Source organism: Amblyomma americanum, chromosome 1 (assembly GCF_052857255.1).
Source record: "Amblyomma americanum isolate KBUSLIRL-KWMA chromosome 1, ASM5285725v1, whole genome shotgun sequence".
Taxonomy (NCBI): Eukaryota; Metazoa; Arthropoda; class Arachnida; order Ixodida; family Ixodidae; genus Amblyomma; species Amblyomma americanum.
The window spans coordinates 452,285,356-452,298,187 of NC_135497.1; the positions used below are offsets into that span (position 1 = coordinate 452,285,356).

A 12,832-nucleotide genomic window follows, 5' to 3' on the forward strand; every position below is an offset into this window, starting at 1 on the left:
TCAGGCCGCGGAATACCTCCTGTAAACAGGCAGTGAATAGTATTGGCGAGATCGTGTCTCCCTGCCTGACACCCTTCCTTATTGGAATTTTATTGCTGACTATATGGAGGACTATGGTAGGCGTGCAATCGTTATAAATATCTTCCAATATTTTCACATAACACTCTTCCACACACTTATTCTGCAGTGCCTGCATGACAGTTGAGGTTTCCACTGAGTTAAATGCTTTCTCGTAATCAATGAAGGCCATATATAGAGGTCGGTTATAATCTGTGCATTCCTCTATCACTCACTGATAGCGTGAACATGATCTATTGTTGAGTATCTTTTACGAAAGCCTGCCTAATTATTTGGTTGATTAAAGCCTAAGGTTGTCCTGACTATTAGCGATTACCTTAGCAAATACTTAGTAGGCAATGAACAGTAAGCTGATCGGTCTGTAATTCTTCAAGTCCTTGACGTCTCCTTTATAAAGATAATGTTAGCATTCTTCCAAGCTCCTGGTACTCTCGAGGTCACAAGGCATTGCATATATAGGATGGCTAGTTCTACTAGCACAATCTCCCCTCCCTCCTTCAACAAATCTGCTGTTACCTGATACTCACCAGCTGCTTTCCCGCTTTTCATTCCTACTAAGGCTTCCGTTACTTCCTCTTCTCTTACTGCTACGGGATGTCCCATTGCTGTGCGCTGCGGCTTCTCTCATTAACGTTCTGATTGCATTGGCTACTGCATAGATTTGTGTCTCTTTGGCTATTTGATATCTTATCCATATTGCTAATGATATTGCCCTCTTTGTCTGTTAACGCATACATCATGTACCAAGCATACAAGGTGTTCAGATTTAAGCAGCTAGTGAAAGATGGAGGTGGAGCATCACACTTTAAGACTGTTTTGAGTGCTGTCTGAAGGGTTAAGAAATATGATGACTAGTGTGTCATGGGATTCGGATAAATCTTCTGGTGAGCCCGTGCCAGGAAGCAGTGTTTGTTGCTCCTACTCCAACATATACACAGCCACTGTGATGCTTTGAATAGCTGTAGTAGTCACAAAACAGCGCTGTTTGAAAATACCTGTTGCAGTTCCTGCTGTAAATGAATAATGAGGTGCATCACATGCTCGCAGTGGAACGCCAGCCTTAGCTAAAAAGATGCATGTAATTCAACAGACAGATGTACCAATCTGAGACTGTCAATATGGAACACAGCCAGTGGGCGAGAGTGCACCCATTTCTTAAGAAAGCAACAGCAGAGAAATGCATTGTTAGTACAGCAGGTCTACCATATTTTCGAGAAGGGAGAGTGGGGTGTCTCTCCTCAGGCTCACCCAGCTATACCCCATGAAGTGTGTATGGTATGTGTATGAGGAATTATATATGCAGAACTGCCGTATCTGTATAATAAGGGAGCTAATTATACTCATTGGCATCCACCCAAGCGCAGCTATGCGGCTAAAGGAAAGCTATAAATTGTTTCCACAGAAACTTCGCAAAAGAAAACGGGATTCCCCTAAACATTTGGCCAAGCTTTCTGCCTGTGTTTTGTCTTTTTTTCTTTGTCTCATGCTTCCCTTTTCCTTATGTGTATGACATTTACCGTATTTACTCGCGTAATTTGCGCCCGCACATAGATTGTGCACCCCAAAAAGTTTCAAATTTTTAACCCGATAAAAAAAAAACCACTCGCACATTCTGCGCACTATGCTGAGCCAGACCACCAGCATGTACGCGGGTGCGAACTGTGCCGTTTACCCGGCTTGCTCGCGCTGGCGGTCGCTGTCCCGGACGAACAGTTGCGCGCGCGCCCGAATCCAAAACTCTACCGTACCGTTTGCTATACGGTTTGCCGCTAGTCAGTCGGGCCACACGCAAGGGCCCCGTTTTATTGCCCGTTATCTCCTCCCATGGCTGACTTCGCGATTGAATCTTTGGGCGTTTATTGCTTTGAGCTAAGCACGTGCCGTCATGTCATGCCACCCCGCGGGGAGCTATAGCGTGGGGAAGGGGGGGGGGGGGGGGGGACGTGTCAACCTTGTTGCCATGGGGCGAGGGGTGCCAACCTTTTTTTTAGGACGTGTTCGGATAACTCGCTTGCGCGTAAATTGCGCACCCTCTTTTTGGAGCCCTAATTAAAGAAAAAACGTGCGCAAATCACGCGAGCAAATACGTACGGTGCTCTATGCCTTATGGAACTTCTTTGTGATTTCCTTTGTAAACGAACTATAGTTTTAAGGAATTACAGTGCTCTCTCAGTGACACTTCCCAGGTGCTATGGCCGAGATGACAACAAAAAATGCACCGCCTACTGCTAGGCGCAAACATTTGCACACTACAAGTAATAATTAAATAGAAATGATGCCCCAAGGAAAACTGTGGTGTGCTCGATGCTCTCTTTTTTTTATTTTCTTCCAATGATGGAGTGCGTAAGCTAATAAATAAATAAATTATCATGTACAGTAAGCAGAATTTCACCAGAGCCATATATAAACCGCAGCCAGTTTAGGAGTATAATGACACAATTACTTTTTATCAGTGCGGGAGTACTGTAGCCGCGCTACTCGATCATAACGTCTAGCTAAAGCCATTTATTCACAAATCGTTCTATTTCTTGCACGAACACCTAAAACATCATATTGAACGCAGGCTTATGCAGTCAAGTTATAATAAAGCACCTTCTCAATAAGAGCATTTCTTTCCAATCTCTTGAGAATGTATAGAAGGTGGTTCCTCACCTGAAGGGGGACGGCATCTGCACGTATACGAACTACGAGCGGCGACATCCGATCGAAGTGCTCGGGCAGGAAATGTTTTGAACATACGCAGGTCCATTTTGCTGGCTCCCAGTCTTTTTGGCCTGGTCTAACGGCCTCAGTCCACTGCCTCCTTCGCTCTGGATCTTTCGGAAACCTGTTTGAAAACAATACTATTCACCGCACTCGGACAAAGAGCCACCAATAAGGCCGGGGCGGTACGAATACCACGTTCACGCCGTGTCGTGCGTTATGTTCTGCGAGCATGCATTTTACTCATTACGCAGTCAATTAAATACGAAAACAAAATGCAGTATACTTACGTGTGGAAAGTGACGCCCGGTTCTTGTCCTGGCGTGCGCGACCGACACCCAGGAACACAGCAGCTGGGCATCGCAGCGTCTTTGTTGTCAATGGGGGCAGAAGTCTCACTTTCCGCCGTGTCTGACAGCTGCCGACAGCCTGGCGCGGCGCGAAATCGTCTGCTCGCGCCGCTCGCGTTGATCTTCGCGGCGCTCGCATGCCATTGGCTGAGAAAACGGCCAAGTGTCATGGCGGAGTCCTCGCTTCCGGCTTCAAAAAATGTGACGTGCAGCCTCTCCTCTTTTCCTTCTTTCCTCCATGTTGTCAGCCATTATCACTACGGGTGGATGCATGGATGGATGGATGGATGGATGGATACGGCTGAACCCTTTACATCGGCCCATAGCCTCCTATATGATATATGAAAAAATATAGGAGGCTATGATCGGGCGGTGGCCACCTAGCCATGTCTTGTGAAATTTTACTCCTGTCTTGCTTTTAGCCACCAATCAGATAACCTTCGCTTAGTTACTTCTAACCTCTTAAAATCCACTTTCCCTTCACTATCCCTAAACCCCAATGCCTTGGGTAAGTCAGCCCCGCTGCTTTCCACTGTAGAGTGAAGCCCTTTACAGAAAAGTATCAAGTGTTCAGCCGTTTCCTCCCCTCCGCACGCAATGCACAAAGTGTCTATCTCATGGTACCTGACTCTATACGTCTTAGTCCGCAAAACTCCAGTCCTGGCCTCAAATAACAAAGAGCTTCCCCTAAAATTATCATAGATATTTTCTTTGACAATTTCCTGTTTAAAGGCCCGGTATGTTCCCAATGCCAATTTCGTCAGCATCCCTGTTTTCCACAGAGCTCTCTCTGTTTCTTTAACCTTTTTCTTAACCGATAATTGCTGATTTGCCCCCTTACTGCTGTCCAGATATTTGCTTGTCAATTTTCTAGTTCGCTTTCTCCATTTCGTGTCAAAATTCTTTATATACAGGTATCTGAAAACTTTCCTAGCCCACTGCTTTTCCTCCATCTTTCTCAATCGTTCCTCAAATGCTATCTTACTGCTAGCCTCTCTGCTTTCGAAAGACGCCCATCCCATATCACCCTGTACGCCCTGATTTGGTGTATTGCCATATCAGTGCTGCCAACCCTAGGGATTTTCCCCTAGATCTAGGGAATTTGACCTTTGTTTAGGGGGAAAGGGATTTTTGTTGTAATCTAGGGAAATTTTACTTTCCGCATGTGTCTTTTTTATTTTTCGATGTGAATCGGCTCCTTATTCACTGTTTCTTCACCACCTTGATTTTGAGAATCTTGCTATGCGCCATGTGCACGAGGGGAAAGCGTTGTTGGGATCGAGGTGGCGTGGTCGGGCCGGGAGGAGGTACGAGGGTGACGGGACTCAGGGAGACTTTGGGGGGACAACAAGACATTCTATTTACATGGTGAAGGAAATGCACGGACTGTACAGAGATGATGAGGGAAGCGCTGGTAGAGACTCGATAAGGCGGACGGGCGCCCTGAAATAGGGTTTGCCTCCGGTTCCCGCCTTCTTTACCCATTAAGAAACATGTCTGGCCACCGCCCTTGAACAGAGTCGATGGCGCATCTGCCTAGGCAAAGTTGGGACGCTTCCTTTGCTTCGAATTTCCTGGTCGGTTCTTGGAACAGTCTAGCTTTAGCAGTACCAGAAGCACGCTGTCCAAGAAGCACGATTCCTCGAAATCACGGCTGAAGGTAGTTGGGCGTGTTTAGAGGAAACTGACGCCAACCAATATTTTTAACTTTAGCAAAGGTTTCTGGACCAACGCGGTCTCTTCTTCAGGGGTGACTAAAGTGTGCCAGCAGCAGCGGGTTGCTGCCTTCGTTCTCCGTTTGTTAGCGCGTGGCGCACTCCCTGCACTAACGTACGCGGAGGAGAGTGTTGCTGGAGTGCTATTCATCGACATCTTTGTCAGCCGGATGTGCCATATGACTCCGCAGTCGCCTCTTGAACCTGTTTGGCTCCACGGCCAAGACGCTCACCTCCTCGAAGGCTATCCTGTGGTCGGCGCGCTCGCAGTGTTCGGCGAGGGAGTTACTCTGAATTCATTTGCCGGATGTCATTTTTGTGTTGCCTTATTCTTTGGTGGAGGTTTTTTGTTTCGCCAATGTATGGTGCCGGGCACTTTGATCATAAGATTTTGTAAACGACACCTGGTTGTTTTTCTCTGGGACACGGTTTTTCGGTCGTGGCAAGAAGCGGCTTGTTGTCGAAACAGGTTCGTGAGCCTATGTCGATTCCATGTTTTCTCAGAATGCGTGCGAGTGCCTCGCTGGTTCCCCTCACATATAGAAGCACAACACGCGCGTTTCGTTGTCTCATTGTTAGCTGGTTCCCCTGTCCTCTGAGCTTGACTGGCGACCAACGCGCTGAATAAAGCCACGTGTGTAGCCATTCTTCTGTAGGCCGGCGAGAACGGTGGATTCTGGTTTTTCTCCGCTTCAGAGGAGCAGATTGACTTTGCTACTCCAGTCAATCTGCACCTCACATTCTTCGTCACCACGTCATCATCATCATCATCATCATCATCATTTATTTTTCCCTTAAGGCCCCGCCCCTTCACAGGGTATTACATAAGGAGGGCTTCGTACATAGGAAAATACAAGAACAAAGCCAATTGAGAGGTTAAAAAAAACAGATCTAGTAAAACATATATAAACATACAAAGAGGGAAACTAGGACAACGATACAAGCAGTAACATCAAATGAGAACACAATTAGAACAGTTAAAAAAATTCAATCGAGCAGAGAGAGGAAATTACAAACGAATTGTTTCAGCACCTTAATCTAAGGGTGAGCTGCTTGTTGGAAGGGCTGGTCTAGGTTGGACTCTCTTGGCTGGGTTCCGGTGAAATTCCGTAGAAAAATTCGTGACGAGTCTTCTTAGAACCAGTCCCCGTGACTCGCCAGTTGAAGGTGAAGTGGTTAGTCTTCTTGAGGCCCAAGTCGACCCGGATGCAAGCAGAAAGAGTCGTTGCTCTTTCACAACAGCTTAGGCGACTTCATATGAAGCCTCGCAGGCGTGTGTCACCACTTCGCGCACTTTTGCGTGCACTGCCAGACACCCTTAGAGCGTGTGGGGGTAGCGGTCTCGGTCACAAAGGAGATGCCCTCGACTTAGCGTGACATAAAGCCGATCTGTTTCCGGGATGTAGCGTTGGAGCGTGTACCGTACAGAGACCCAAAGAACTTCATACCTCTTGAGGAGATATACCTCGGCGGAAAAGTGATGTCGGCACTGTCGGAACCTCACGGCATAGACCGAACCATTACTCATAACTTCCGCCTCAGATGTTTGGAATTTTATATTGAAGCGGCAAGCCAGATATTAACCAGATTCCCATTGGACAACGTCCAGATCAAGAGACTGGAGGCAATCGACCCGCAAGTTGTCATCGAAAAGCGGATTTATTCAATAGCCCCACTTGCCACATCATTCCCTTTTGTGGTGCCAGAAAGAGAAATGAACAAAATTCAAGCAGAATGGAGACTGCTCCGCAATAGAGAAATGGACCTGCCGGCAGATGCGAGCGTTCAACGCTTTTGGAAACGAGTGAGAGACGCCTGGCAAGGAGATGGGAGCCCAATGTTCCCTCTCTAGAGCGACTTCGTCTACAAGCTTCTTTGTTTGCCGCACTCCAGTGCAACAGTGGAGAGAGTTTTCTCTCAGATCAACCTGATGAAAACAAAGACCAGAAACAGCTTGATGACGCAAACCCTGGCAGCTACGCCTCACGCCAAGCGGGTTCTAAGAGGGGCCAACTTTTATGACTTTGCAGTGAAAGAACGCTTAATTGGCCTCATGAAAAAAGAAATGTGTATGCAGGAGTGAAACTCAGTCGGGATGCCACCCGAATGACGTGTCCTATGTTTTAGCGTTTGTTTGTCCACGCCAACATTTGGGCACAAAGTGGATTTTCCCTCGCTCTTTGACTGCAGCCGGTGAGCGTAAGTGTTCACTGGAAGATTTTCGTTCATTTCAAAGCTTAGGCCAGGATTTATTAGGCTTTGATATTAACTAATGTTTTCTTTACCCGTGATCACGTGGTACGCGAGTTTGCATGGGAAATCAATGTGTTATTGTAATCAAAGTTGCTACCAAAGTGTGGTAAGAGGGTCTCTGCGAAATAAGAGTTCACAATTCAACTACGCACCTTTTTTCCATGCCTGAATATTTTTTTCGCATCTAGGGAAATCTAGGGAAGTTTGAGTGAAAATTTGGGGGAGAAGTGGCTTTCGAGGTTGGCAGCACTGTGCCATATGCTCCCAGACCCGCCGCGGTGGCTCAGTGGTTAGGGCGCTCGACAACTGCTGATCCGGAGTTCCCGGGTTCGAACCCGACCGCGGCGGCTGCGTTTTTATGGAGGAAAAACGCTAAGGCGCCCGTGTGCTGTGCGATGTCTGTTTTCGTTAGCAGTTAAGCTGCGTGTTGAATCTCTGATACAGTGTTCTGCTCGGATAACCCGAATGCCTTTGTAGCCCAGCGGTTGTAGTACAGTGGTTATTGCGCGCGACGAGTGGAATGTGACCCTGCAGGCATTCGCATTTTGCCTTTTGATGCAGTAAGTTATGCTTTTGTAGCCGCGCGGCGCCGTTGACAGTAAAATGACTACCCTGCTTTTAGGGGAATTAGGGGTTTAGGCTAACCGCACAAAGGTGATGATACGGTGTTGCATGTTTCGAATGCACGTTTTTAGTTTTGTTCATCGTAACAAAAAACGGTCATGCTGCTGTTTGTTAACTTTTTGTTGCTGCTGCAAGACTTGACATGTCATGAACTGTGCCTAAAGTTCTTTGCACGAACAGCTGAATGATATGATTAGGACCGAAGTAACACGCGCTGACCGATCGAGCCGTGCGTGAAGGCAAGATGTTTCGCAACTACAGTACAGTACGTGGCTTCCTTGTGCATAGGAACCAGCACCAGTGTTTGCGGAAAAGGCCGTGGCATTGTTCTGCTGATTGTTATATATCACAAATCTTCGAATTGCCTGTGCAAGGTCTACACGACGCTGCCGTGTGCAAGTAGCTGCCAGGTTATTCCAGCCAGTTCCAGCAAGCAGTGGGGCAAACCTTTCTAGACAGTTTGCCCGTTGCCCGGCATGTTGCCCATTTGGCGATGCGAACAGCCAGACAAAAGGCATGGCTTCTCTTAATTGCAGCATTCATGGCTGGGGAAGCAGAGGTGCTTCGTTTGCTTTTTGTGAACAAGACACGCCGTGAGGTGGACGTCATCTGTCTCAACTACGAGGGTCGGGGAGTCAAGTGCAGGAGCCTGAGTCCAAATCAAGTAAGTGCCAATACGCAAATATGGTGCGTTCATATGCAGGTTGCTCAGGTGTGGTGGCGGACGCTAGGTAACTTTGAATTGTATGAAAGTAATAGTGAGATTGGGATCAAGTAAAGATGGTATCTCCATGTCTCATCTTACTGATGCTTTCATTTATTCAGTAGTGCAGATTCAAAAAAAGTTTTTGCTCATTGTAGTTGAGGGCCTTGCAGATGGAGTACTGGAAGAGTGCGAGAAATTGGACAGTAAGTGTGCGTCGTGTATTTTTGCAAGCCATAAGTCGCCCAATTAGCAGTGCTACCTGTTTTACTGAAAGCCTGCGGAAATGCATTTCGTTGGTGTCCCAAATGCCATTGTTCTAGTTGGCTTGTGGTTGTGTGATTATTCAGCGCTTTGCATAAAAAGGAAACATTCTCTGGTCTGTGACCTATGTGTACTAATGGCATTGTGGAAAGACATGAACAATGTGTGGGGGCTGTGAAGCTTTCCCTTTCTCGGGGAAAACTTGGGTGATTTACCTCCACCATGGGGTCCTGATGCTTTTTTTCCATGATTGGTACTCTTTTGAGGTGTTAATGGCTGCGATCTTGAGTGCAGTGAGGCCACTCATTCGATGTTTTGGATTGGGGCAGTGTCAAGAAGTGCCACACTTTGCAGCTTCTGCACATGTGTTTGCAATGTTCAGATACAGCTTTTGTCTAAAGTAGACCTCAAGAGCTCTTGTGTGTAGTGGGGCTCTTGTGGCATCCTTAATTAGAAGTTCTGTATTTAGGAGGGCGAGTGTACCTCCCACTTTCAAGAGATTTGAAACACTGGCGATGCGTAACGAGCCAGACAGCATGGCCCAGAAGCAAACCCCTTGGTTTCTGTACTTTTGACAAAGGCTCCTTTGACATGGAGCAGTTAAATTTGGAGGCTGCCACTGGCTACCTGTGCCAGAATGGCTCCTCCCTGTGTGACCAACTGAAGAGGGCTGACCTTGTTGTGGTTGTAGTGAGCACAATGAGCTCCTGAGTTCTGTGATGCTAGTGAATGGTGGCCAGGTGTTCACTGGAAAACTAAAGAATTTTCGCTGAAGTCTCAGCCAGTTCCTGTTACTTTTCAATGTCTGTGCTGGCAATAGAGAAGAGTAAAAAAAAAAAAACAAACCACAATGAATCACTACGCAGCTGCACAGATAGTTTGCATGTGATGTCATGGCCACAATCTGGGTGTCGACGATAGCTGCCAGGAAAAGTGTACGTTGGTGCAGATGGGGATAAACGGATTGGCAGAAAGACCGGTATTAGCTGCTCTTTCATGTGTCATATATTGCATGATGTTGGTGCTAACTATGTGCACAGTTTAATGAATATTACCACAAGTCTGGAGAGGGGCCGCAACTGGTGGATGAATGCCGGGACCATGGCAGCGATTGAACGTGAATAAAAATTGGATTTTCAGAAATAAAGAAAGTATGTTGAAGGTTTCAAAAATAGCACTTGAAGCTTTGTTTCAGACAGTGAAAAACCAAAGGCTTCATAAATTTTGTCTGAATTGAAATGAATGGTTTCGTGTAGACTGTTTTTGCTATGCTGAGCCGCTGTGGTGGCTGAGCGGTTATGGTGCTTGGTTGCTGACGTGAAAGACGCAGGTTCGATACCGGCTTTGGTGGTCACTTTACAGTGGAGGCGAAAAGCTAGAGGCCCGCGTACTGAGCAATGTCAATACATGTTAAAGAACTCCAGGTGGTTGAAATTATCCAGAGCAGTCCGCTATGGTGACCCTCATAGCCTGAGTCTCTTTTTCATGTTACACCCCATGAAAGCAAACATTTTTGCTACGTTCTATTGATGTTAAATGATCTAAAGGGACATTGAGTTTCAGTGTCTAAAAGGAACCACCTCTGCTATGCTTCCTTTCATAAGTGTTTCAACCTCATGACTAGGCTTGTGAGGGATCTTAATATGATCTGTTATATTTTGGCCACTGCATTGTTTATGTGAAGTACTTTGAGGCTGTATGCAAGTTCTCTGTATCTGTCAGGCTCACTGTGTACTCTGCACGAATATGTGCTAGATCTTCTAGGAAACTATTCTTGGAAACAGCGGCCTGAGCTATATAGACCACAGCATTTTTTCCTCTCAACAAATGTTCTCAAAGAAATATTGGATGGGTTGACGGGAGTCTACCTTCCAAGGCAAAGATTCTTCCAGGAGTCCACATGGGCCATCAAGAGCAGAGGTGCTTTGGGACTGTGCAGAGTATGCGTTCAGTACAAAATCAGAAATGGGATAATTTATTTGGTAAGGCTCTTTAAATACCTTGGAGTCATTAGTAGTGCAGATACAGTTTGGAGGGCAGAATTGATGTTTAGTGTTGGTCTATCAAAAAAAAAGTTTGCAAGGCAGAGTACAGTGTTCAAAGAGCAGTATTGAATTAGTTGTTTGCATGTTGCTTATATGGCTGCTTCTTGCATATGTGCAAGACCTGTACCCAAGGAGGAACACTAGCCTGTTTGGCACATGTTAGAACAGTGTTAGAGGTTGATGGTCAGTAATAAGGAAAAAGGATAACTGTGACAGATAGCATGAAAATTTTCTCTGGCAGATAGTTTTCATTCATGTGAAATCGCGTGCTTTTTTCTGTCTGTGCTTGAAACTGCTACGAGCTCCTTTTTGCTGTCATCTTAGTTGGTGATGTTGAGGTAATATGTAAGAGATTAACTTGGCTGCAAGACTGCAGCTTGAGTGGAAAATTCCAGTCAGCCAGGCCTTTTGTGTAGGTGATTATTTTCACTGCTACCTAGTTTTAGTTCTGATGCATACTGTTGCTGCTGGCACTGCTTGGAGCGGTTGGTCACCATAGATGGTGATGTGTATTGTTGCTCGTTCCAGGCTATGCATGTGGACATTTGTGAACCACCTGTGGATCTTTCGCGACTCGTGACCGCCTGGTAGTGCATCACAAGGAAGTGTTCTAACCACCTGTGCCTTCAGGCTTTGGCCCCGATGGACGACTTCAGTTTAGACGCTTGGTGGTGCCCATCACCCCTCCTGGTACGGACCTCTTGGCCTCCATGCTTTGGAGGGTCTCTCGGACAGGTTTGAGTGGCAGAATGAACAACTGGCAGATGTGTCGGGGTGACAGTGCAGGTAATTTTGTAGGGTTGACTGTGGCGAACATGACGAAACTGAGCTAGGCAGATATCTTCAGTTGCATTTAATGCCACCAGAAACCGCATTAACACCACACTTGATGTCATGTGGAAAGGGGCAAATAACTTACTGAATGAAGAATATGATTGCATGTAAAAAGCACTGAATGTGATTCAGCTCATGGAATAAAACAAGCGAGTGTCCCATTATCATGGATGGTAGTTGTAGTAGTAGTAGTAGAAGAAACATTTATTGAGAATTTTCTGCACCGGGTGGTGTCCTTATGTCAGGACTCCAGTGGTAATGGCTGTTTCTCTTGCCTGGGACACCAGAGGTCTCTTCGATTTGGCTGCACTTTCTGCGCCGGTTCAAGGAGTGCAGCACTTTCGCATTCGTTTTGCCAGTGGAGCGTGCACCTGCTGCACTTTCGTCTTCGTTATGCAAAAGTCAGAATAGTGCAGCACGAGTTCTTGGCTGGCTTGCACTCTCCCGAGTGGAAGGGCAGCTCTAGTGCAGTAATATAGCGGCGCCCATGTGTAGGTCGGAGAAGTGAACAAGATATGACTGTAGTCTTTAAATGAAACAATGACAGTTCGCTCAGTTCTCCCTTGAACGGAAGAGGTGAGGAATTGTTCATGGCGTCATAATTGTAAACCTAAGCGGTCAGGTCGAGCCTCATGGGCAGCATTTCAGCGCATATTCGTAAATCGTCTGCATGTATACGTGCAGCACCTTCCTTTTTTATATGAAACGAATATTAATTAAATTTCTTGGGGTTGGTTCGTGGCGACACTCCTTGGGATTTCCTGCTTGAAAAATTCTTAACATGGTTCGGGATTGTGGCGGCACGCGGTTGGCTCTAATTTGGTAGCGACAAGGCTAGCAGACAACCAAGCCTGCACTCGACCATTTGTTTGTTTTGGAAGCAGCCACTGCCAAGCTGCACTTGAACTGACTCTGCATGCTGGTGGCATCGGCGCAGAACTCCACGGATCTAGTGCAGCGAGTGCAGCCAAATCGAAGAGACCTCAGGTTGCGCTGGATCGTCAGGTCAGGGCTGGACAGAGCGGCCTCCCACTGCTCCTTCGTGCATAGTGTGTTTGTGATAGTGTGTTTGTAGGTTGTCTGGTTTTTTGCCAATGCAGCACCACATGACGTGGTATGCTGTGGGTGTCTCGTCGCAACACGGGCGTGCGTCATTGTAGTGTTCAGGGAATATTATGCTGTATTTATGAAAATTTGGGACGGCATTGGTTTCGAGCTGTCTCCAGTCCCTAGCCCCCTATGCTTTCAGCTACTTGTGTGATG

General features: G+C 46.6%; 1 protein-coding gene and 1 long non-coding RNA gene across 4 annotated transcripts in view; one reads left to right on the forward strand and one right to left on the reverse strand.

The window, feature by feature from the left end:
* Window positions 1-2,692: 2,692 nt before the first annotated feature.
* LOC144104383 (uncharacterized) lies at window positions 2,693-3,300 on the reverse strand. The gene is made up of 2 exons (XM_077637351.1): window positions 3,072-3,300; window positions 2,693-2,905 (listed from the first exon to the last, which is right to left on the reverse strand). The coding sequence occupies exons 1-2, from the start codon at window positions 3,268-3,270 to the stop codon at window positions 2,763-2,765; spliced, it is 342 nt and encodes a 113-aa protein (XP_077493477.1). The 5' UTR covers window positions 3,271-3,300; the 3' UTR covers window positions 2,693-2,762.
* Window positions 3,301-7,361: 4,061 nt separating this feature from the next.
* The window catches only part of LOC144115972 (uncharacterized), a 73,413-nt gene continuing 67,942 nt past the window's right edge, over window positions 7,362-12,832 (forward strand). For 2 of the 3 annotated variants that reach the window (XR_013311632.1, XR_013311631.1), the window contains exons 1-3: window positions 7,362-7,659; window positions 8,260-8,387; window positions 11,264-11,425. This is a non-coding gene — a long non-coding RNA (uncharacterized LOC144115972). Of the gene's footprint in view, window positions 7,660-7,815; window positions 8,388-11,263; window positions 11,426-12,832 lie in introns of those variants that run through there. The other variant, XR_013311630.1, reaches the window with a different exon arrangement.